The 22,620-nt window shown below is 40.3% G+C and overlaps 1 protein-coding gene, 1 long non-coding RNA gene and 1 pseudogene across 6 annotated transcripts in view; 2 read left to right on the top strand and 1 right to left on the bottom strand.

Annotated features, from left to right (window-relative positions):
• The window catches only part of NR3C2 (nuclear receptor subfamily 3 group C member 2), a 322,324-nt gene that overhangs the window by 298,924 nt on the left and 780 nt on the right, over positions 1-22,620 (bottom strand). For 2 of the 5 annotated variants that reach the window (XM_081811786.1, XM_081811787.1), the window contains exons 1-2: positions 21,352-21,372; positions 13,407-15,165 (exon numbers count right to left, since the gene is read on the bottom strand). In XM_081811786.1, the coding sequence (XP_081667912.1) occupies positions 13,407-15,163 (1,757 nt within the window). In that variant the 5' untranslated portion in view covers positions 15,164-15,165; positions 21,352-21,372. Of the gene's footprint in view, positions 1-13,406; positions 15,166-20,418; positions 20,811-21,099; positions 21,218-21,351; positions 21,373-22,620 lie in introns of those variants that run through there. The other 3 variants (XM_081811790.1, XM_081811788.1, XM_081811789.1) reach the window with 3 other exon arrangements.
• LOC115940144 (U4 spliceosomal RNA) lies at positions 11,054-11,169 on the top strand (annotated as a pseudogene).
• Positions 21,286-22,620, top strand: part of LOC145720099 (uncharacterized) — a 68,268-nt gene continuing 66,933 nt past the window's right edge. The window contains exon 1 of the long non-coding RNA XR_014142826.1: positions 21,286-22,147. This is a non-coding gene — a long non-coding RNA (uncharacterized LOC145720099). The remainder of the gene's footprint in view (positions 22,148-22,620) is intronic.

The raw sequence follows: 22,620 nt of genomic DNA, 5'->3' as shown, positions 1-22,620 counted from the left end.
TGAAAAGAGAAAAGCTGCAATAGATGGAGAGACAAAGAAACTTATGACACCACCATTTGAAACCTGGGATCTAGCCAAGCCTGAGGTTACGCCTTGAACTTCTCCCATTTTGTGAGCCAAGAGATTCCGTTTTATTTAAGCTAGTAAGAGATGGTTTCCTGTGCTGTTTACAAACCAAGAGTTCTGACCAATTACATTAAATTCATTTATGACCATAATATAATTTTATAAATGAAATTAGTATTGATTTCTAACTATTCTCTCCCTGTGTTCTCCAAAGAGTATTTGGTACCTCCAAAAAAACACCTACCACAATCTACTTTGTAATGGAATCTTGGAAGTATCTTGACTGGGTGTCCTAAAGGATGAGGAATTTCTCATTTTTGCTCTGACCACACATCCAGGATTATGCTCTGACAGAATCAAGAGCTCAATAAATGCTTGTTGAATGAAAATCAGTACTGAACACAGTACATGTATGACACTGTACTTATTAGTGCAGAAGAGTCAAAGCTAAGTATGATATGGTCCCTGCTTAGTCTTTGCTCTCAGGGGCTCACGCAGTGGACTTCCAGTACACCTCAGTATCTTTCATCAATGCAGGGCACCCCCATTTTTGTCAAGATAAAGTGCTACTTTATTTGCTATAAAATTTACATACATAAAATATACTATTTTCACCATTTTTAAGTATATTGTTCAGTGGCATGAAGTACATTCACATTGTGCAATCATCATCACCATCCATCTCCAAAACTTTTTCGGGTTAAGTGCCTTTAATGTGCATTGCTGTTACAGATCCAGGGAGTTCAGTAAATAGAATTGGTATTAGTTATTTATAGGTGGCAGTGCATTCCTCTTTGAAAAATCTCCCTTTCTTCCGTCTTGTAATAGTCTTTCTCTCTTCTCTCTCCTAAGCTAACGACCAGGGAAGAGCACCTCCTTTTAAAGCCAAGCAACTGAAGCATCAACGCTAAAAACAGTATGGCAAACTTTGATCATTCTTCATTGATTAAAAGCCTTGAATAAATCAGGTTAGCATGCACAGTATCAGTTACATGAGTGGAGGAGAAAGACTGTATACAGACTCTGACACATTCATAGAAATTTAGTCATTTTCCCTGTTAAAATAACATTGATTTTTTAAAACTTGTTTTAGGTCTATTCTCCTTATAACTCTCATAATACTAGATTTGATTATTTCTGCCACAGTATATTGGCAAGAGTTAAAATTTAAAACAAAAAAAAAGCGCATATTTCATCCATGTTATGAAATCATAGAGGTTAAGCCATTTTCACAGATTTTTGGTTTTATTTCTTCCATTCTCAGGTATGGGCAACAAATTCATCCTTCAACAAATGTGCAATTCACACAGTTATACTCTGTTATAAAAATCTTTAGCTTTTAAATGAACATTAGCTTAAAAGTAAGGGGTACCTGCTAATAGACACCTAAGACCCTTCCATGGAGTGGTTTCAGAAGTTATATAAGAGTTCTTAGCTCTAGATTTTCACTATGAAAGGTTATTGTGCTTATAACCTCTCCTTCCTCGACTCAGTAACCCATCTGTCAGTTTCTTCAGGTTGCTAAAAAACAGTATTTAGGAGGGGGGGAAAGTGCTGTTTTCACCTGAATCATAGCAACCAAGTCCAAAATACAGGGTATATGTCAACAAAATTATATTTCTGCCACATACAGAAAACTCAAATGCTTCCAGAAGTCTCAAAGGAATACCTCACATGTACATTTACCTCAGTTGGGTTGGAAAATGATGGAGAAACAGAGAAAAAAAATACTTTGTATTGTGGGACCATATATTCTTCCATGTTACCTTAGTTTAAAGAACAAAAGCTGCTCTGAACATAATTTCCATTTCAAAAGTACAGGGAGAATCTAAATTGGTGTAAATTAAAGAATATCTGCTCCCATTTAAAATCTCTACACTCCCAAACTTTGCACTTGGAATCTCTTCTCAAACTTATCAGAAAAATATTTATTAAGTAAATACAAACTCTAACATGTGATGGAAGAAAATGAGCACATTTCCAGTTTTGGAAAGAGCACTGTTAATTCAAACACCAGTTACTTGAGGACACAAGAAATGGCCTTCCAAACAAGCTAGGATTCTGTTCATTTATATACGTATGTACACGTCTGAGTTCCACAAATCGACATTTCTGATTCATTTACATCATTTTTTGTTTTCCAACTTTGTCAAACCAGGAGTCGGCTCTTCCTGTTTCCATTTCCCAGGGGTATTTTTTTTCTCCCAGTCTAATAAAAAGTACTTTATTTTGGTATCAAAATTATCAGCTTTTACCTTCATCCAAATAAAATTATTTCACTCCTTTTCTCTTAGAGTCATAATTATGCTCAAATTTTCTCCTTATTACTATTTTTATTCCTTATACCCTGTGGCAATCTCCTTTTTGTGGGGCTGTTAGCATACATGACTTAGTGGTATAATGGAAAGGAAGAGGCTTTGGGTCTGATAATCTGGAATTCAATTATTTCTTCCTTCAAACTTTAACTTCTACCCCTTGCCCACATTCTGACAACTCAGGCACTTATCCTCTTAGCTTGAATCACCAGTATGATAGCCTTTCAATTGCTTTTTTCGTTTCAGTCACTATTTCTTATCTCGCTTACCATATTTACCTTTCTACCCTTTTCTGTCACTTTTTAGGTTATGAGAATGTTTAATAATGATATATTAAAAGTGCCACACACTTCTTTTTGGCACTCACAGAATTCTATAATCTAGTTTTCTCTAAATACCATTAAACCACCCAAGCAGGCTTCATTTGTCCTCTGTCAGAACACCTGGCCTGTGCTGTTGCTTATTCCTCTGATAAATCTCTACTCCCTACCAAATACCACCAATCTTCAAATGTCAACTGAAATTCACCTCCTTTATGAAGTTTTCCTTGGCTATTCCAGCCCACGTAGAAGTCTTTCGTTTCTAATATTTGGAAACCGTTCTTATCTGCATCATGCAATCAAACACATAATTACAGAACCAAAAAAAAAAAAAAAAAAAGCTGTATAAACTCATGTGAGTCATCTCCCCAGCCAGAGGGGAATACAGGGAAGACATGTGGTTTGTTCACTGCATTAAGAACACAGTAGGTACTGAATAATGTGAAAACCGTGTATTATTTTTCCCCCTGAAATTTAAATAGCTACCTTTCTCTTGGTTCTAGGTCTTCTGTCCAAAAGTTCACATTAATATCCACTGATAACAGAACTCAAGAAGAAAGCAACCCAATAAAAATGGGCAAAAGAGTTAACAGGCATGAGAAGGAGGCCTATGAATGGCAAGGAAGCACATGAAAAAATGTTCAGTATCATTCAGGCGTTAGAGAAATGCCAATTAAAATGACAATGAGTTATCATTACACACCTATCATAATGTCTAAAATTAAAAAGACGGACTCTCTCAAGTGTGGGCAAGGATGTAATGGAACCAGCGCTCTTGCACACTGCTGGTAGAGTTGTAAAACGGTACAACCACTTTGGAAAACAGCTGGACAGTTTCTTAAAAATTAAACCTACGCCTACCATATGACCTAGCCATTCCACCTACAGGTATTTACTGAAGAAAAATGAAGCATATGTCCACACAGAGCTTTGTATGTGAATATTCACAGCAGCTTTATTTGTAACAGCAAAAACTGGAAACAACAACAGGTGAATGGATGAACAAACTGTGGTATAGCCATAAATGGAATACTACTCGGCCGCTAAAAGGAAACTAATAATACATGCAACAACATGGATGAACATCAAGTACATTATGCTAAATAAGAGAAGCCAGAATTAAAAGCCTATAAAAAATGTAATTCCATTTATATGACAACCTAGAAAAAACAATTCTACAAAGATGGGGAACATAAATGGTTGCTAGGGTTTGGGAATGAAGAGAGGGGTTGACTGAGAAGGGACGACACAAGGGAATTTTAGTGGGTGACACAACTATTCTTATCTTGAGTGGGTGGTAGTTACAAGAATATATACTTGGCAAAACTTCTAGAATTACACACCAAAAAGAGTGAATTTTACTGTTTGCAAATTAAAAATAAATGACCTCAAAATAAAGACTGTGTCACCATATAGATTGTAATATATCATTACAAACTACTTTATTATGTTGAGATTAGAAAAAAACAAGAATAGCATGTGTTGATTATTTTTGTGAATATCCTTAAAAATATACTGATAGAGGTCACCACAATTGTTTGCTAACCTCCACAAAAGTCCGTTATTTGACAATAATTATATTAGTCTTCCATAACCACCAACACTTAGTCATTCTAGATATATGCCTGCCCCAAGTTCCTCTGCTAACCAATTCATTCGTTCGTTCAGTGGGGATTTACTGAACATCAACAATGCACCTGGCACTGTTTTAGGTATGGCAAATGTACTGGTAAACGGGACAGCTAAAGGCCCTGCTCTCAGGAAGTTTACTTTCTAATTGGAGGAAGCCAAGTAAACAGATAACTTCTGATAGGTATGCGCTCTCAAGACAACAAAAGCGGGTGATGTGTTGTTAGAAGGTTGGGGGGGGTGGCACCACTTTAAATAGGATGTCAGGGAAGGCCTCTGAGAGGGTGACAACTGAGCTAATGCCAAGTGACAAGAAGGGGTAGACAACCAAAATTTGGAGGCAGAGCCTTCTTGGCAGGGAGAACACTAAGTATAGAGGCCCCCAGAGGGAAGGGGGCTTGGTTGGTCTGAGCCACAGAAAGGTCAGTCAGTGTGGGGACTGAGCAAGGAAAAAAACAGATACTAAATAAAGTAGTCAGAGGTCTGATATTTCAGTGCTTTTCAGGCCCTCGATTAGTTTACTTTATGCCGCTTACAATGAGAAGCAGCCAGAGGGCTTTACATCAGCCACATAATCTGATTTATGTTTTTAAAAGATCCATCTGTCTATTTTTTTTTGTTAGGACATTCAGTTTTCTTCTCTATCTCAAGTATTTGTTTCTTCGTTTACCTTTGCTATATGCCTTAGGCAAATCACGTATACCTTCTGGACCTCGGTTTCCGTATCTGTAAAAACAGTGATGCTGGCTGCCAGTAACTGCTTACATGTGCTGGTTCAGCAGGGCAGTTAAATATCTGACCCTGTGGCTAACTGCAGTCTCCCTTTTATTCTCAGCATCCCAGGACACTGCCGCCATCAGTCATCTGCCCTCCTTCTTACACCTTGCAGCTCAATCAGGGCACAGTCTCCTCGGCCACCCTCTTCATAGCTTACCTGTCCAACACAATCCTTACTCTGATCCTGTGGCTCCTTTGTGCTACAATCTCCTCTCTCACCCTTTCTCTTTACCACTGAACAGATGTCTCCCAAGGGTAAACACTGTGCCCGCATCCCCCAAGTCTCTCCCTTCCTTAACTTACTCCTTAGCCAATCACGGTCTGATTCCCATTCCCACCACTCTACAGAATTCCTTCTTGAAAAATCACCAGCACCAACTATTCAGTCCAATTTCCGGTCCTCACCCCATCATCAGGTTTTGAACCACCACCTTCCACCAAAGGAAAGGATAATGTAATAGACAAAAGGGCAGGATCTACTCCCAGCTCTGTTTCCAACTGCTTTGTAGGATCCTGGAAAAGGCATGTAATCTCTCTGGACCTTAGTTTTAGGGCTGGATTTATAGATAGCCTTAGAGCACTTCTAACTTGGAAAATCTAAGACTACCTGATTCTTCCCCTTGGCATCCATGACTTGGCACTATGTTGATTCTCTAAACAACTCCCTGTCTCCTTTATTAGGATATGCTGCTCATCTCCTAAATGGGGTTCTATTCCTCCAAATTCCTAGCAGAATGCACTTTGTTTTTTTTCTTTAAAGATTTTATTTATTTATTTGAGAGAGAGAGAGACACACAGCGAGAGAGGGAACACAAGCAGGGGGAGTGGGAGAGGGAGAAGCAGGCTTCCCGCTGAGCAGGGAGCCCGATGTGGGACTCGATCCCAGGACCCTGGGATCATGACCTGAGCCGAAGGCAGACGCTTAATGACTGAGCCACCCAGGTGCCCCCAGAATACACTTCAAACTACACCTGAGTCATATATACAGTCTCTCGATGAGGAACAGCACCCACACTGACCCCCTCAACCGCCACTTCTAGGAAGAGTCCTCCTACATCTCCAGATCAACATTTCCGCCTATAGAGAGAACTCTTCCAGTCAGAGGTAGTCTGGAACTAAAAACTCATGCATCCAAGATCAATCATCACTTCTTCTCCAAGGCTACTATTCTTCTTGACCTCTCCATTTCTCTTATTGCTCACCATATCCATGACAGTCAAACTTACAACATGCTGAGTTTTCGCTGATTTTCCACATACTTGACCCTCCCTCCATTTCTATGGAAGTATCAAGTGCTCTCCTTTCTCTTCCTTCATACTTCAGTCCTAAAATCATTAGGCAAGACATAGCAAAGTAGAGATCCACAGTAGAGGATAGGGTGTGGACAGCAGTCATGGCCCACAGTGGGGCACCAAGCCCAAGGGTAGCTCTGATGCCCAATGCAGGATGGGGAGGGGTATTCATGTGTCCATGTGTACACAAGGTCTAGTGCAGAGTATCAGAACCCAAGCACGGAGAGGACAGCCCAGCGGGGGGAGTCAGTGCTGGAGGGGAATAAGGAGGGCATCTGTTGGGGGAATGTGGCCCTGTGACCCAGAACAAGAGTTAGACCCCAATCATAGGCAGGAGAGTATCTGCGGGAATGGGGGCAGTCCTTGGAAAAATAGCTGACTCCAGGACCGGGGCAGAAAAAGTACAAGATGGATCTAAAGCAAGTAACTTAATGTTAATTTCTTGATTTTGATGGCTATATTGTGGCTATGTGAATAACCTTCTTTATAAATCTTCATAATGGACCTAATTTTTTTTACATTTGCGATTATTTCAAAAATAAAATTTATATAAAAATCAACTCCTACAAGGGCTTCTTCTGTAATATCTCACATCTGTCCCCTTTTTTTCATTGCTCTGGACAGAGTCAAGTTCCCATCCCCCTGCACTGTTGCAATAACTTCTTAACAAGGCTCCACCCCACAACCACTGCCTAATTAAGGTTTTTCCCAAAGTGCACTTCAGCTCATGCCACTTTCCTGCTCCAACATTTCAATAGTTCCTCATTACCTCCCAAATTAAGTACAAATTTCTTAGTGTGACTTTCAAGTTCCACTCCCTTCTAGTTCCAACTAACTAACCTCTTCCAGGCCTTCTTCCCCCCCAATTCCCTGTGTGTCACAGTCAGCCATACAGCCTGACCATATTCGGTGTTTTCTGCCGGCCTCCAAGTTTGGCTCATGTAACTCCCTCCATCAGAAAATGACCACTCCTACTCCCTGCAAAAATTTTAAGACTAAGGATAAATATCAATTCTGACCACCACCACCCCATCTCTCCATTTTCCAAAACTTGCCTAGATAATCTTCTACCATCAGAATACCCAAAGTTGACTTTGCCCATTATAAACCTTACTTCATTTTATTTTAGATTACAATTTTTTTGTTTCTACATCTAAACAATTCCTCATCTATAAGGTGAGGATAGATGCCAATGAAGGAGTCCTCATTGATAAAATTAAGTCACAGCCGCAGTTGTGAATTCAGGTCACAGTTATTAGCGCTCTCTCTCCCCCTAGGGAATTTTTAAGGATTCAAATTACTTTGTGTTTGTTCTCTTTCCTTCCTTATACTAGGGTTTTCTATTTCTTGCATAAATACAAGGAATTTCTACCTCTTTTCTACAAAGAAATTTTAGCCTAGGCCTTACCACTGACAATCATAAATCCAGAGGTTTCCAGGCATCAATTAAGGAACAGGTGCATATATGTAATTACATTTTACCTTCATCATTACTTTACTATATAAAGAACAAAATAAAACTCTTAAAACTGAAAACAAAGCCTATACTTGACAAGTTTAAAACTAGAAATTCTAAAATTTAAGATGAAGACCTATACATTTAACATACTTATATTTCCTGGGGGGTTTTCACTAATAAACTTTGGAATGCAGTCCACAACAACATACAATTTAATGGCTATATTTAAATTTAATAATGAAGCAAATATTTTTCTCCTGATTTGAATTTAGTAAATGAAAGAAAATGATACATTATTTGGCAGGAGAACTGAAATTTTATCAGATGAGTAGCATGAAGCTAAAGCAACAGCTGAAAGAAAGCCCCAAAAATAATTTGGAGAAAAAAATTAATGACATCAAAGCATCAGGGGAAGTGAAGTGTTACTCCTAAATTACTTGTGATCATCATAACATCTGGTATTACTCTAAACATTACAAGTATAGAAAAGGTCAGACACACCCAGAATTTCAATAGTGCAAAAAGCATCAAATCCATAAATGCTACACCTCCAGGTCCTGGTTTTAGCACAACACTGCTGTGCAGGCAAACAGCCTGAAGTTGAATAATTTGAGTTTATTTAACTTAAACCAGGGCTCTTATCTCCATTTTTTAAGTATGAAGTGAACAGTTCTAAGTATACTAATACTTCAGGTGATAAAAGGTGGACACACTGACATATAAACCTAGGACACTTGGAATGTTAAAAGCAAAATTTATCAAACTGCACTGTACATAGTGATTTATTCATTAAAAAGCACTAAGGGTTTTTTTTTTTTTCAATAAAATTATCACTACTCTCACCAAAAATAACATAAATGAATGGAAGTGAATGAATCATCAGGAGAAGCAAGTCTCACTGTAAAATCATTTCTAAAAATATTATTTAGAATACTAACCGGGAGAAATTCTAGGTACACTAGCAATTTCAAAAATCAAAATTTTGTGAGACAAATAATAAGAAAAAGAAAGTTTCATGTTTTCACTTCTAAGTGACCTCAGTAATTCTTAATGATTTTAGAGTAAGCACCAATAATTAATCCAATTCCACGCCCCCCCCCAAATCATCACTCTTTCATACTTTGCATTACACAGAGAATATTTAGAACTCAATGGTTTACTCAGGAAGTTTGCTAATAAAGTTGCTTTATTATAGGAGGTTAGTTTTAAAAAACTCTAGGGACAATTGAAAAATAAAAAACCACTATAGGTGATTTACCAAACTGTTTCCTTCTATCATGGAAAAAAAAATGCAGCACAATTAAGATAAATACCGGATTACCTGTCTTGAAGCCTACCAGAATATGCCCTTTGAAACAGTGAACTTTATATTCAAAGGTCTAAGTCAATGTTAGCACTGTTATGATGCTATCAAAGTGACTATGACCATCGCCATAAACATCAATGTTGTGTCAACAGAAAAACATTGCTTTCAAAAGGAAGAGTGTAAATTAAAAGAACGAGAAATTCATTGTATCAAATTTTATAAAAGACCTGATTAAAAAAAACTCTGCTTTTCAAAGTAAAATAACTCACCCCTACTCACTTTCAAATGATAAATGACAATGACATTTTTCTATCCAGAACACCCTGGAAACTACAGAACTACACCTGTGATTAAAATATACTTGAAACCAGATTAGCAAATCTGTTAAAGGATACTCTATTTTGATTTTTAACATACAGAACTCCAAGGAAACTTCACAGCCACTTAATAGTTTGGCTGGCAGACCTCTGAGAGCACGGAGTTCAACATGTTCACTTTTTACGAAGAAACTGAGGCCCAGAGAAGTTGTGACTCACCAAGGTCACAGTTTTGTGTCCTAGCTGACAGGGAAACTCCAATCTACATGACCCAACCAGGTCCAGTGTCCATCCTCAAAGCTTTACATTCAGCTTCTGTCATAATTTACTTTACAGTTGGGTGGCCAGGCAATCCACTCACTAGAAATGATTAACAGACAGATGGCTTTCGTCACTGCTCTCACAGGATGCCCACAGAGATGAGGACAACACACACTTCACAGCCATTACTCACTTCTATCAGCTTGAAAAATTAACTAGATGAGAACCATTTTTCTTATCTGAATAGGGTACTCCCTCCTTAGCATAATATTCAGGGAGGCTAACACAAATAAAATAATAACCTCTTTTTTCATTAACCTCCAAAGGGTGTACAGAATAAAAGAGACCAGCAATTCTCAGCTTTTGGGTCTTAGGACACCTTTCCACTCTTAAAATGTACTGAGGATGCCAAAAAGCTTTTGTTTATGTAAGTTAGATCTAATGCTATTTACCGTATTAGATTAAAACTAATATTCACTTTAAATCATTTAAAACTAAGAAGTCATTACATGTTAACAAAAGCGTATGTTTGTGAAAAAAATAACTGTTTCCCAAAACAAAAACTTGAGTGAGTGGCACTGTTTCACATTTTTGCAAGTCTATTGTCTCACTTAATAGAAGACAGCTGGATTTTACTATCTACTTCTGCATTCAATGTGTGGTGATAGGTTTTGGTTCAAGTGTATGAAGAAAATCTGGCTTCACACCGGTATGTTGTTGGAAAAAGGACGAGCATTTTAATGGTCATTAGAGATAATGGCAGATGTGATTCTTTGATACTACACTGAAAACTGCCTGTGAGTAATTTCTTAAAGGTTAGTTGCAACGTGGATCTGAAACCATGTTATGAACTTTTCATAAACTATTACATTAAAAGCCACTGGTCTATCCTCCATTTTGAGTGGACCTTTTACCGATGTGTGATCTTTTACTTCATGAACCTCCTTGAAAGGGTCTCAGGAATCCCAAACAACACTTTGAGACCTACTAGAAAACAGTTTAGAGTTCAATCTAAAGACAAAGGTTATTATGAAACCTAGGAACAGTCACACACCGCCTTGATCCTCCACAACCTGTAATTCTTCAAATATTCCACATCCCCCGGAACGGGGTATCATCATCCCATATTAAGATATAGACCAAAAGGCTGGATTTTGATCCAAAAGACATTAAATAATAAGAGACTGGTGATGAAGCATGGATGAGGTTAAATTAAATATTATAACATGGGGACTGAAATCTAGAAAAACATCTAAGTATCTTCCGATCCTTGAGCCTTTATTCTGAAAATGATCAAAACAAGTAGGTTTCAGCTTTGCGCAGTGGCGGTATCTTAGCCAATGAGGTTTATCTGAGGCGCGATTATTGCTAATTGAAAACTTTTCCCAAAACAAATTGGTTTGAATAATACTCACCAGAAAAAGCTGTCAAGAATCAGTACGCTGTAAGAGACTTCATAACATTAAAGCTTTGTTATTAAAGTTTTGGGGAAACTTACACTGACTAGCATAATACCAACCTGTGTGTAAACAAAATGAATCCCCTCTGACTATATTAACACGTATGTAAAGAATTTTGGAGTTCTCCAGAAGAGACACTGAACAACACCTCCAGTGCCCCACAAATGCAGAGTAGGCTCAAGGTCACTGATTCATATTAATATGTTTAAGGCTATGGGTCACTAGAACATTGGGAGGGGCTTCAGGAATTGAGTGTAAAACCTACAATTCAAATAGCAGAAATAGGATACAGAACAAAACAAAGCAGAGAACTAATGATTTTATCTACTCTACCTCTACTATTGCTACCAGAAATATCATTACCCAAAGCAATAGCCTTCAAAACTATAAAAGCAAATAAATATGTAGCGACAAATGTATGATGCATGCCTAACCATAAAAAATAATAAGAGTAGAATTTAATAAGAATTATCAACAAATATTTCTTTCAATTACATATAAAATATTTCTTTAAACTATTTTGTAATTTCATATAATGAAGAAAACACAAAACTAAAGGATATGAAAGCTAAAGATTGTGCGAACTAATCAAACGTTAACAGTCACAGCTAAAATGTATAGAATACCTATTGCATACCAGATGATATGCAAAATTAACTCAATTATCTTAACTACCTTTGAGATGGGTACTATAGAATTCTTTTTTCTTTTTCCTCCAGATGAGAAAACTAAAAGCCCAGAGATGAAGGGATATGCACAGGGACACAAAGCAATTACGCTGGGATTTCAACCAGGGCAGCCATGCTCATAACTACTAGGCTGTACTCCCTCATACTAACTCACTAAAAACATCACTTACAAAAATATCGACATCATGTGCAAAATTTCCTTCTCTAAAGTAAAACAATGCACTAGCAGGAGACCACATGCTGAGTTTGTTTCTGATGAAAGCCATGCTATCTCAGGCTACCTTGCATTAGGGTTCAGAATTTAAGAGAGGCAGTATCAGAATATGATCATTCATGCTATCAAGAACTGTAATAACGTATCCTTTAATGGAATGTTTGCTTCCATAAAGGCAAGAGGAGCAAGGTTTGAATCAATGACAAGGAAAAAATGCACGAATTAAAGTTTTAGCTTTTGGCTCATAAGAGAAGAGAAGGAGAAAGATATAGAAATACATGTAAACCCTATATTGTTAATGGGATGAACATATTTCCCACAACCTAAGTTTTTAAGGGACAAATCCACATATTCCTAACTGCCAAAGGAAAGAACTGTATCTAGGACATCTATTCTTTATATGTTCAATAAAGGGGTCATTTATCACAACCATGTAATAAAAACAGTACTGAAGCAAAGTCCAATGCAAGTATTCATTGTATAACTTAGAACCACCCTTTACAGTCATATCGAAAGCCTCTTGTTTTTTTCTAAATATATACAACATGCTATCTGCAAAAAGGAAAGTCAAGAGATATTTTACAGTAAGCAAAGTATGTCTTCTTGCAGATCTTAAAAGTTATACCAACTCAAAACTGCAGTGACATATTTCACTTCCAATATGAGTAAGAAAGCAAGACTGTCCACTTAGTAATTTTAGATGTGCTGAGTCTTTAAAAGCCCTCAACAGTTATGGAAATAATTTATTTGTATTGAAAACCATGACTTACATACAATTAACCTACCCAGAAAAGGACAAAGAGGATACAGAGCTCGTGGGTAACAGATTTGGGGTTCAATTTCATATTTCACAACCAATGAAGTGATTAATAAAAAAAAAAAAAGCTAAGGAAAAAAAGACCACAAAGAAACAAATGTAAAACAATTCTAGTAAACCAGTGTACAGCTAAAGAAAAAAATCATCTAACACTAGTCTGCTAAAGTAAATATAGTAACAGGCAGGAGAAAACAAACTTTTCCCAAACACCTACAACAGGCAATGGGGAAGGGGGGGGAGGGGATACCCATATATGCTCCTTCACAATCAACACAAATATTTTCTAAAAGATAATAAGAATTTTTTGTTTCTCTACTTCAAAAAAGCAGTAACATTATACCAACAAGGAAAAGAGGGGGCACTAAATGACCATGCTGAAAACATGTAAAACAGTAAACTGAAACGTGTTTAAATTTATTATAAAAACTTTTTCAACATTTTATAAAGCCATGATTTTCAAAAAAGGAGGAAAAAACCAACTTACCTTGTTACATTTTCTGGAATGTATTCTAGAACTGGATATCCATCACTTCTTCTAGATGACAGGTCGCCATGTGATTTCCATGACTCCACTAAAGTATTAACAGGAGGAAAGGAACTCAGGTGTTGGAAAGATTGGTCTCTTGCCGATCGTGATAAAGATATTGTACCTTGGGCACCAATCCTGTAGTGAAAGGACTGTCCACCCGAATTCACACCAACAATAGCAGATGAAGGGATGCTGGCCTCTGGGTAATAGCTCCCATCATCCGGTTCCTGTTTAATACCCATTGGGAATCCACTGCCTTCACAGTTACCATCAAAGCCGGGCACAGGTGGTCCTAAAATTCCTGATAGAGAATAATAGTCTTTATCATCCATAAAGGAAAAATATGAGCCATCCATAAATGGAAATGGGTTTACTGCTGGATTCCCTTTAAAAGAGGTACCTGAACATGAATGCTTGGTTGATTCTTGTTTTATTGGTACTGAGAATGGGGAATCAGAATTTATTTTGCTATTTCCTCCTAGACATGAGCTGCTAAAAGCTCCATCTGGCTCCGGTTTTATGTACTGGACAATGTTAAGCTGACCAGTCACACCGTTGGAGATGGCATTCTCTACTTCCTCACTCTTAGGAAAGGGGACCTCTTGAGCACCTTTCTCCTGTGTGTCTGGACTAGGAGCCACATCCCGGGCTGCACCGGATCCAGCAGGGGTGCCAGAAGCAGTGTAGCTGAAGGCATTGTTTACAGGGCTACAGATAGATCCCACAGTACTAGCAGTTGGACTGGAAAGCGTGGATCTGTTATTTGTGTTGGAAGGGCTGGAAACAGAGCACCTTGAGTTGTTGATGTTTGCAGGGCTAGACACAGAGGACTGCAGAGTAACATTATTAGGACTGGAGACCGGAGATTTTACGCTGCAATGACTCGGAGGGCTGGATATTGGGGATTTCATGCTACTTAATGGACTTGAGAGAGGAGAGCCCACATTGCTGGCGTGTGCTGGGCTGTGTGACCTGGAGCCTCGATTTTCAACATTAGGGGAGCATGTCAAAGGAGTCCCCTGGGTGATAGGGCTGTGCACTGTGAAACTGCCAAAGCTGGCAGAGGTGGAGGACACAGAGCTGATTCCAGCAGGGCTGCAGACTGAAGATGTCATGTTCAGAGGGCTGCAAACAGATGGGCTCTTCTCATGACACATAATAGGGCTTTTAACAATGGCACGCATGACCCCACCATTCACAGAGCTCCCAGAGTCAGACATGAAGGATCTCAAGGGCCTGTTCACACCACCTAGAGTGGACGGATGATGGCCATTTTCTTTGTAAAATTTCACCAGCTGTTCAACATTTTGATAAATCTTTGCTGGACTCATGCTTCCTTGTTGGTTCTGCTGATCATAGGTGTAGTCAGCATCTCTTACGGAATCCATGTATAAACCCATGGACTCAGCTACAGTTGCTGAAAGTTCCTTAGACTCCAGCTCAGTTTTAATATCAGATGTTAAAATCCCAGACCGATTAATGTCTTGCTGAAGGCAAGGGAGTAGTTCGTGTTTTTCTTTGCTGCTTCCTTGAGTACTGTTGTTTGGAATAGCACCGGAAACACAGCTTACGTTGACAATCTCCATGTAGTTATTCTCATCGGTCCTCTCTGTAGGTCCCAGGGAAGAATGTTCCACAGCCTGAGAAACTTGACCCCACCGTCTTTCCATATCTAGACCTTCAGGGAGACTGTGGTAGCCTTTGGTCTCCATGGCTAACAAATAAATTTATATTAAAAAATTGAATTAGAGTCATTTATAGCAATATTACTCTAGAAGACATTCTAAAATTCCATTTACTAAGCTATACATACATATTCTACTTATAAGCATTACTTCTAGTTACATTAAAATTGTTACCTTTTTAGGTGCTGTTATAACAGTACTGACTATATAACTTGTCCAGAAGCTAGACTATAAGCAGCAATCATATAAAATTATTTTGCATCTAAATAAAAGTAACATGTTTGCTATAACACAGCCTTTAGATTTGCAAAGACTATCTATAAATGTTAACTTATTTAATATTCTGAGTAATCCTGGGGACTGATGAGGCAGGCAAGGAGGAAAGGAAGGGCTTAGTGATGTGGGTGACTTGCCCAAGGTCAAAGATGTGGTAAGTGATGAAGTTGGGTTTAAAAATAATCTTCTAACTCCAAAACCTTGGAGTCTTTCAAGCATATGGAAGCTGCTTTCCATATCTAATACATGGCTTTATTAAAAACAATACGGAAATACAATCAATGTTACCCTTTCTCAATACGAAATTAAAGTTATCAAGTGAATTATCACAGGAAAAATAATTTAAGAATTATTTTTTTAAAAAAATAAGACTTTCTTAAAATGGATTAGTGATGAGGATAACGTAATGTCAGTTTTGAAAAGTAAAGATTCATGTATCCTGATTAATTAAGATGGTCCATAACTCCATAGAGAGGCAGTATGATAGCTCGGGAATGTCAGCACGAGATTCTCCGTATTTCAATGCTGGCAGGGACTTTGACACGCATCCTTACTTAGTGGTACCTCTACTATAAAGACTTCCAGCAGAGACAGTTTTATTTTCAGCAGTAAATGGAAGAAGTTTGAGATGAGTCCTGACAATTTATGTGTTCATTCATTCAACAAGTATTTACCAAGTGTGTGCTACATCCTGGGCCTACAACCAGTCACTGAATCTGTAGTGATAAACAAAACAGGCACAGTCCTCATCCTCAGGAAGCCCACAGGTGTTTTTTTTTTTTTTAGATATACAATCATATCTATTGGCTCTCTATATAAATTTATTTCATAGACAAAATAATTGTAATAGGTTATATTTATATAATCCTATGTACTGTATAATCCGATGCCACATTAGAGCCTCTTATTCACACTAAAAACCCTATGAGATTGACTAAAGTAGTATCCAAATGATACATTGGGGAAACCAAGGCACAGGCCACATATCTATGTGGCAGAGCTGGAATTTGATCCCAGGTCTCTACACCAAGGTATCTGAACCTTGGCATTACTGACATTTTGGGCCTGATGATTCTTTGTGGTGAAGGTCTGTCCTATGCATTGTAAGATGTTTAGCAATATCCCGGACACCTACCCACTATGTGCAAGTAGCACTCCCCACATCCAGCTGTGACAACCACAAATGTCTCCAGACATTGCCAAATGCCCCCTGCTTTGAGAACCACCACTCTATAAAGAAACCTATCTTAAAGAAAATTAACTCATTCTTAGTAAAAATTTCATTTGTACATTTTAATATACAAAACTGCTAAAATCATTATGTATGCATTTTTCAAATCCTTTCAGGTGTGTCAACAATCCATGACCCAGATAAAAGTCTGATGAAGTTTCTGCAGTTCTGTACACCAATATTACTTTAGGCCTCTCATCCTCTTCTCCCTTGGCCACTCACTACCCCCATTCCCTCTAGCTTCCCCTCAGGAAAAGAGACTAGGAAGTTCTTCTGCTACAGATCTTATAGTAATTAACATAGAAAAATAATAGAATGGCTCTACTAAATAAATTGGCAATAGATATCACAAGGCTCTATAATGACATGTAATGCCTAAATTGTCTAAGTTATTTTAATTATCTCTTACTTCTCTGTATTCTACACTACATTTTAAGTTCTCAGTAGGCAGAAACTTTGTTAATTTCACCACTGCATCCCAAGCAGATAGCCCAGTACAAATAAAAAAATGTTAGCTCTTATAATCAAGTCAATTTGTGACTACTAAAATCTAGCATGTAACCTTTTAAAGAACATTATTCTATAAATTCCTAATCACAAGTCAACACAAAACAGGGGAAAATAAATCAAATTACAACAGTTGAGGTGTTTATCTGGTAATGCCAGCCAAAAAATTTAGTGTGGATAAAAGACAAGTTGAAATATGTATATATATATACACACATACGTATATATGTATTGAAATGGGACTTAAACCGCTAATACTGACCTTTTCTACTTTACTGAAAAACCATTTAGCTGTAACCATAGGTTGCAAATTCAAGCATTCTGCGCTTCTACTTCTACCTAGAATATTCTGTCCTCCCCATACCAAACTTGAATAGATGCACATCTAAGGTATAGATGTTTCAGGTCCAAATTCATTAAACACAAGAAACATGTCAATTCATGTTCAAAACTGAACATCTTCTGTGTATCACCCCCCCCACACCTCCCGCCCTGAACCCTGTCCATAAACCCACATTCCCTATCTCAGTAAACTGCACAACCCTCTACCCTAATGCCTGCAGGTCACCCTTGCCTAGGGCCCCTTGCCAGAGACATCCAAAGTCTCCAGCCTCCCCACCTTCCACCTACAGCTTCCTTTCTCATCTCCACTCCCCCCACCCCACCCCCACCCTAAGCAACAGTCTGAAAGGAGAATCCCTATCTTCAGATCCTTTTCCAAAAATCCATCCTCCAAATGTTCTTTTGGAAAAGATGATCACTTATTGCTTTTCTGAAGTTTCACAGTGTAAATCCGCATGCTAAACTTCTGAGAAGTTTTACAGTGCAGAAACCTGTTTCTTTTTATTCCAGCGTCCCCTAAATAACTTGGCCACTGCCCCCTTTTTCCACAACACCTACTAATATTCTAAGGGATGCCTTTCATCACTCTGCCCTAAAGCAGGAGCCAAATCTCAGACTTGTGAAGCTACATGAAGATTCGAAGAGAATCTATATGGGAGATAGCCAGCAAGTACAATCTTAAAGCACTCTACAAGGAAGCACCTTATCACTAACATCATGCAGCTGATCACAACTTTCCAAGTCCTGTTTGGCTAGCCTTTAACTCTTAACAATAACATAAAACAGCCTGAATTTCACCATGTTATTGACAGGGCTATCATTAAAGAATTTGCAAAAGGCTTTGCTGAAATCTAAATTAGTTCTGTGTAAGGTACTGTTTTCATCTACCAACTTTAAATGCACCTCTCAACAAAGTAAATAAAGGTTGGCAACTGTCAGGCACAAAAAAGATAGAGGACATCTAGTATCTGCATGGCTTCCACTGGAAACATTTTTAAAGATCAGAGTTTTTAAAAACTTAGGAGTATTAAAATATTTCATGCTGAGTTCCCATTATTTTAATCAGTCTTCTCTGTAAACAAATAGATGAGGTTAGGAATTTATTTCCTATGTAGTCCAGGAAAGCCCGGTTGTCTTTTTGGAAATGGCATAATAACCATGGCTTGAGCAGAATTTCAGTTAACCTGAACTTAGTAATAAATACTGAAAATACTAGTTGATGATTATACTCCTCATAGAACTTAATACCCAGCGGGTAAAGCGAAAGTTTTTGTTACTAACTAGATGACGAAGCAGGCACTTCATGTATACATATCTAGCTTATATAAAATCAGACTTGTCTCCCTTACAGCAGAAACTATAACAGAGGCTCTCTTGGGACAAAGACAAAAAATATTTTGACCCTTTAATTTTCATGCAAATGGCCTCCCCCAAAACATAAAGGAAATTTCACAGAAGTAAGGAAAAGCATTGACAAAAGTTCTACCTTAAGCCATTCATATGCTCTTAAACACTATTTTGGCAAAGGAAAAACCTGACTTAAAAATTTTTATGTTTTACAGTCTGTGTTAAATTGCGCTTTTCCATAAGGAAATAGCGGTTTTGTTTTTGTTTTTTTTCAGGAATACTAACAAAGATTCTTGTGAATTTGTATTTTGTCTGAAAACACTTTCACTTTTAATACCCCCCAAAACACAGTCCCATTTAAAACATATTTTCTATAGTTACTTCACTGTAATACGGCATCTTAAAAGACAGAACCTTAAGAATTTCACAATTTTCACTGGTTGCATCGCTGTGAAAGTTTGCTGTATGTAACTATTTTTCTGTCATACCTACTACAGAACTATTACTATGTTCTCCTCTTTTATACATGAGGTAAATGATAGAAACCTGCCCAAGGTCACCTAAGAGAGCGGGAGAACCAGTTAGAACTGAGTACACCTGATTTCTATTCACTCACCTAATTCACTAAGCCACCTGATCTTTCCAAAATCCCCAAGCCAAACTACGTCTCCCTTAAAGGAAAAAGCTCCCCCCCCCTTTTTTTTTAAACTCCTATCCTCAGGCATTTCAACGATAGTGTGCCATGAACTCAAACATAAAATTAAAACTTCACAGATGGAGAACGCTGTTATCATTACTACGTAAATACCATGAATAACAGCACCTAAGAAATGGCCATACAAATGTTAAAAAGCAATTTAAGTGCATTAGAAATTCACCGCTTTCAAAACTTGTCTGCTATCAAAGTTTTTCTAACTTCCAGGTTATAATAAATAGTTAAAACTGAAGGTGCCATAAACCATTATGATTTAAACCCAGTCTTTTAAAATTCAGTATAGTAGGGTACGGATGACACCTAAAGAAGCTTCATCCTTTCTCCCCTGCCTTTAGAATTCCTACTGCTGCCACAGAAAGCATTAGCCTCTCTCAAGAGTTTTATAAATACTAGGGAACGGGAAATGCACTAATTTCCAGAGCCCTCTTCTTACAGGCTGCATCAGGATCTGTATCTCCTTCAACTGCCCTTATCTACTACACCTCCAGCTAAGATTTGGGTGCTTCCGCAATTGATAGAGGAAAGAAATATTATTCAAACGTCCTTTAAAAAAATTGTATAAGGAAAACGATCCGAAATTCATCCTTGGGGAAAGAGAAGGGAGGTAGACCTCCCACTGCCAAAGGCGGTTGAAAGCTGCTCGTTAGAGGGCATTTATCCAAAGTGGCCAAACTTTCCCAAAATAGTCCTCTGGCGGCCAAAGGGGGTAAAAAGTGGAAAACCAAAACAAAACAACAAGCACACAGCACCATACTGACTGTGCCTCCGGATTACGCAGCCACTTCTCCCTGCAAAGTGCACGCTCCCGCGCCGCGGCCGCAAGCCGAGTCAGGCAAGCGGCGCCCCGGGCGCACCCCTACACACCTGCCTCGGCCGGGGTCCGTCTCTCGGCGTCTACCTGTTGCAGCGCTCGCCAACGCCACGACACCCCTGCTGCGGAGCCCCCCTAAATCCAACCACATCCAGGCCAGCGAGTGCCGCTCTCCCTGCAGTGAGAGAGCCCGAGGCAGCAACGCTCTTGCACCCAGGTGACTGCACGGGCTTCCTCCGAGCAGCCTGAAGTTGGCTTGCGTCTCCCCGGTCCAATGACACCCCGGGCGCGGAGGGGCGGAGAGGAGGGGGCAGGGCCAGGGCCAGGGCCAGGGCTGGCGAAGTGGGAAGGGAGAGAGGGAAAGAGGGCAGGCGAAAGCCCGGAGGGGGAGTGGGCCAGCTCCAGGGCCGGGGTGGTCACATGTCCAGATAAAGTTCAGGTTGCTATCCCGCCCCCCTGAGCCCTTCCTATTGGCCCGGAGGGAAGCAAGGCTCCACGCCGCACAAGCCAGGCGGGTTTCTCATTGGACAATCCCGGCTGTCAGTCACCAGGAGGGCGACATGACTGATACAAAGTTGCTGCGACACAGCCTAGACTCGGCAGCTCCCTTAAAGCCGCAGCCACGGCGGGCGCTTGAGGTGCCGGGCGGCAGCTACGACACTGGGCACTAGGCACCCTCCACACGCTGCCCCCCGCCCCTCTCGCTCGACTGCCCCAAACTTGCTCGCGCCCACCTGACTCTCCTCCTGGCTGACCTCAGGCTATCTGGAAAGACGTTAAAAGTGTGGTGACGCGGAAGAAGTCGGTTTTTCCGAGATCCAGTCAAGGTGTTGGTCCCTCATGCTCTCCACCTGCAGCGCCAGGTGAGCGGCAGCCCTGGCCCAGGCACCGCCCACAGCGTCCGCGCGCAGGGGAGGACTCCTAGTGGGCTTTACCCGACCCCTAAGGTTCCTCTCCCCGCCCCTTTCCTCGGTCTTGCGAGTTACCTCTCAGCGGAGCAGCCGCAGCGTCGCTAACAGCGAGCAAGAGGATCACGTTCCCACTCGATTTGAATTTCCTTGTTTTAACCGTGCAGGAAAAGCGGGTGATTTCAGTGCAGCCAAAGCCCTTTAAACGCAGCGTCTCTCCCACCCACCCCATCAAAAAAAAAAAAAAAAAAAGTGCCAGGGTCAAGAGCTGCTGCTCTCCTTTATGATTTTGTTGGTGCATTTATTAGTTTAGTATTGGATTTTTCCACTAGCTCAATTTGAAAGCTTACCATCGAGGATATTCACTTCTTTATAATGGGTGGGAGGGGTGCACATAATTGGGAGAAACACACAGGAGGGGGAAGAAATCAGTGTTTTCTAAGGATCGAGTGTCTGCAAGAAGAAATTTCGGTTTCCCTCCAACCGCCCCCATCTCGACTCTCCTCTCGCCCACCCAAACGCTGTAGTTACTAAGCAAAAGGAAGGGCTTCTTTAACTTTGATTTCTAAGGACTTTGAGACTCCGCGTCTGAGGCTCCGTTTTGGGCTCCCGGCTGGCCCGGAGTCAGCACCAGTGACGTACACACCTAAATCTGGTCCCCCGGCCCTCGGCGACCCGCAGCCCGGTGGTGGCAGCTGTGCAGCCTCCAGCCTCACCCTTGCCTCGCACCCGCCAAAGTCGGAGGGCGGGGGGGGGGTGGGGTGGGGGGCGGTCAACCTGTCTGTGCCCAAAGGCCCCTCCTCTCTTTACAGTAATTAAGCTTCGGGATTCCAGACCCCGAACCCAGGAAGACTCGAATTCGCCGCCGCTCCAGGTAGGGAACTCCCTGGCGGCGGGGGCGACTCCGGTGCTCAGCAGTCCCCTGCGCGGAGCGGCCCCCGGGACCCTGCAGCCGGGAGTCCCAGCCAAGTGTCCCAACTTTCCCGCGGGGCCCGCCGTCACGCGCGCTCTCCCGGCCAGGCAAGCAGCCTGGCATCGATCGCACCGGGCCGACCGCGGGCGGCAGGCAGGAGCGAGGGGAGTCCGGAACCTAGCTAGCGCCCGGGCAGGCGAGGAGGCGGCGGCTCAGCCTGCGCTGACAAATTATTCATTATTAAGGGAATGGACGTGTCTCTTTTACTAAGTTTTTACCTCCTTTACGGAGGGTAGGTCTTGCCCTGGATCTCAGCTTCTTGTAAAATCTAGGTTAGATTTTGCAGGGACAACCGCCGCGATCGCTCGCCTGTCGCCCAGCACCCCTGCCCGGAGGCGGCCTGGCGGGCACCTGGTCTCCTGCCCACAGCCCAC

Source organism: Leptonychotes weddellii, chromosome 2 (genome assembly GCF_054177405.1).
Source record: "Leptonychotes weddellii isolate Sample4059 chromosome 2, ASM5417740v2, whole genome shotgun sequence".
Classification (NCBI taxonomy): Eukaryota; Metazoa; Chordata; class Mammalia; order Carnivora; family Phocidae; genus Leptonychotes; species Leptonychotes weddellii.
Note: the sequence above shows the minus strand (reverse complement) of the source record. Positions and strands in the feature narration are given on the sequence as shown.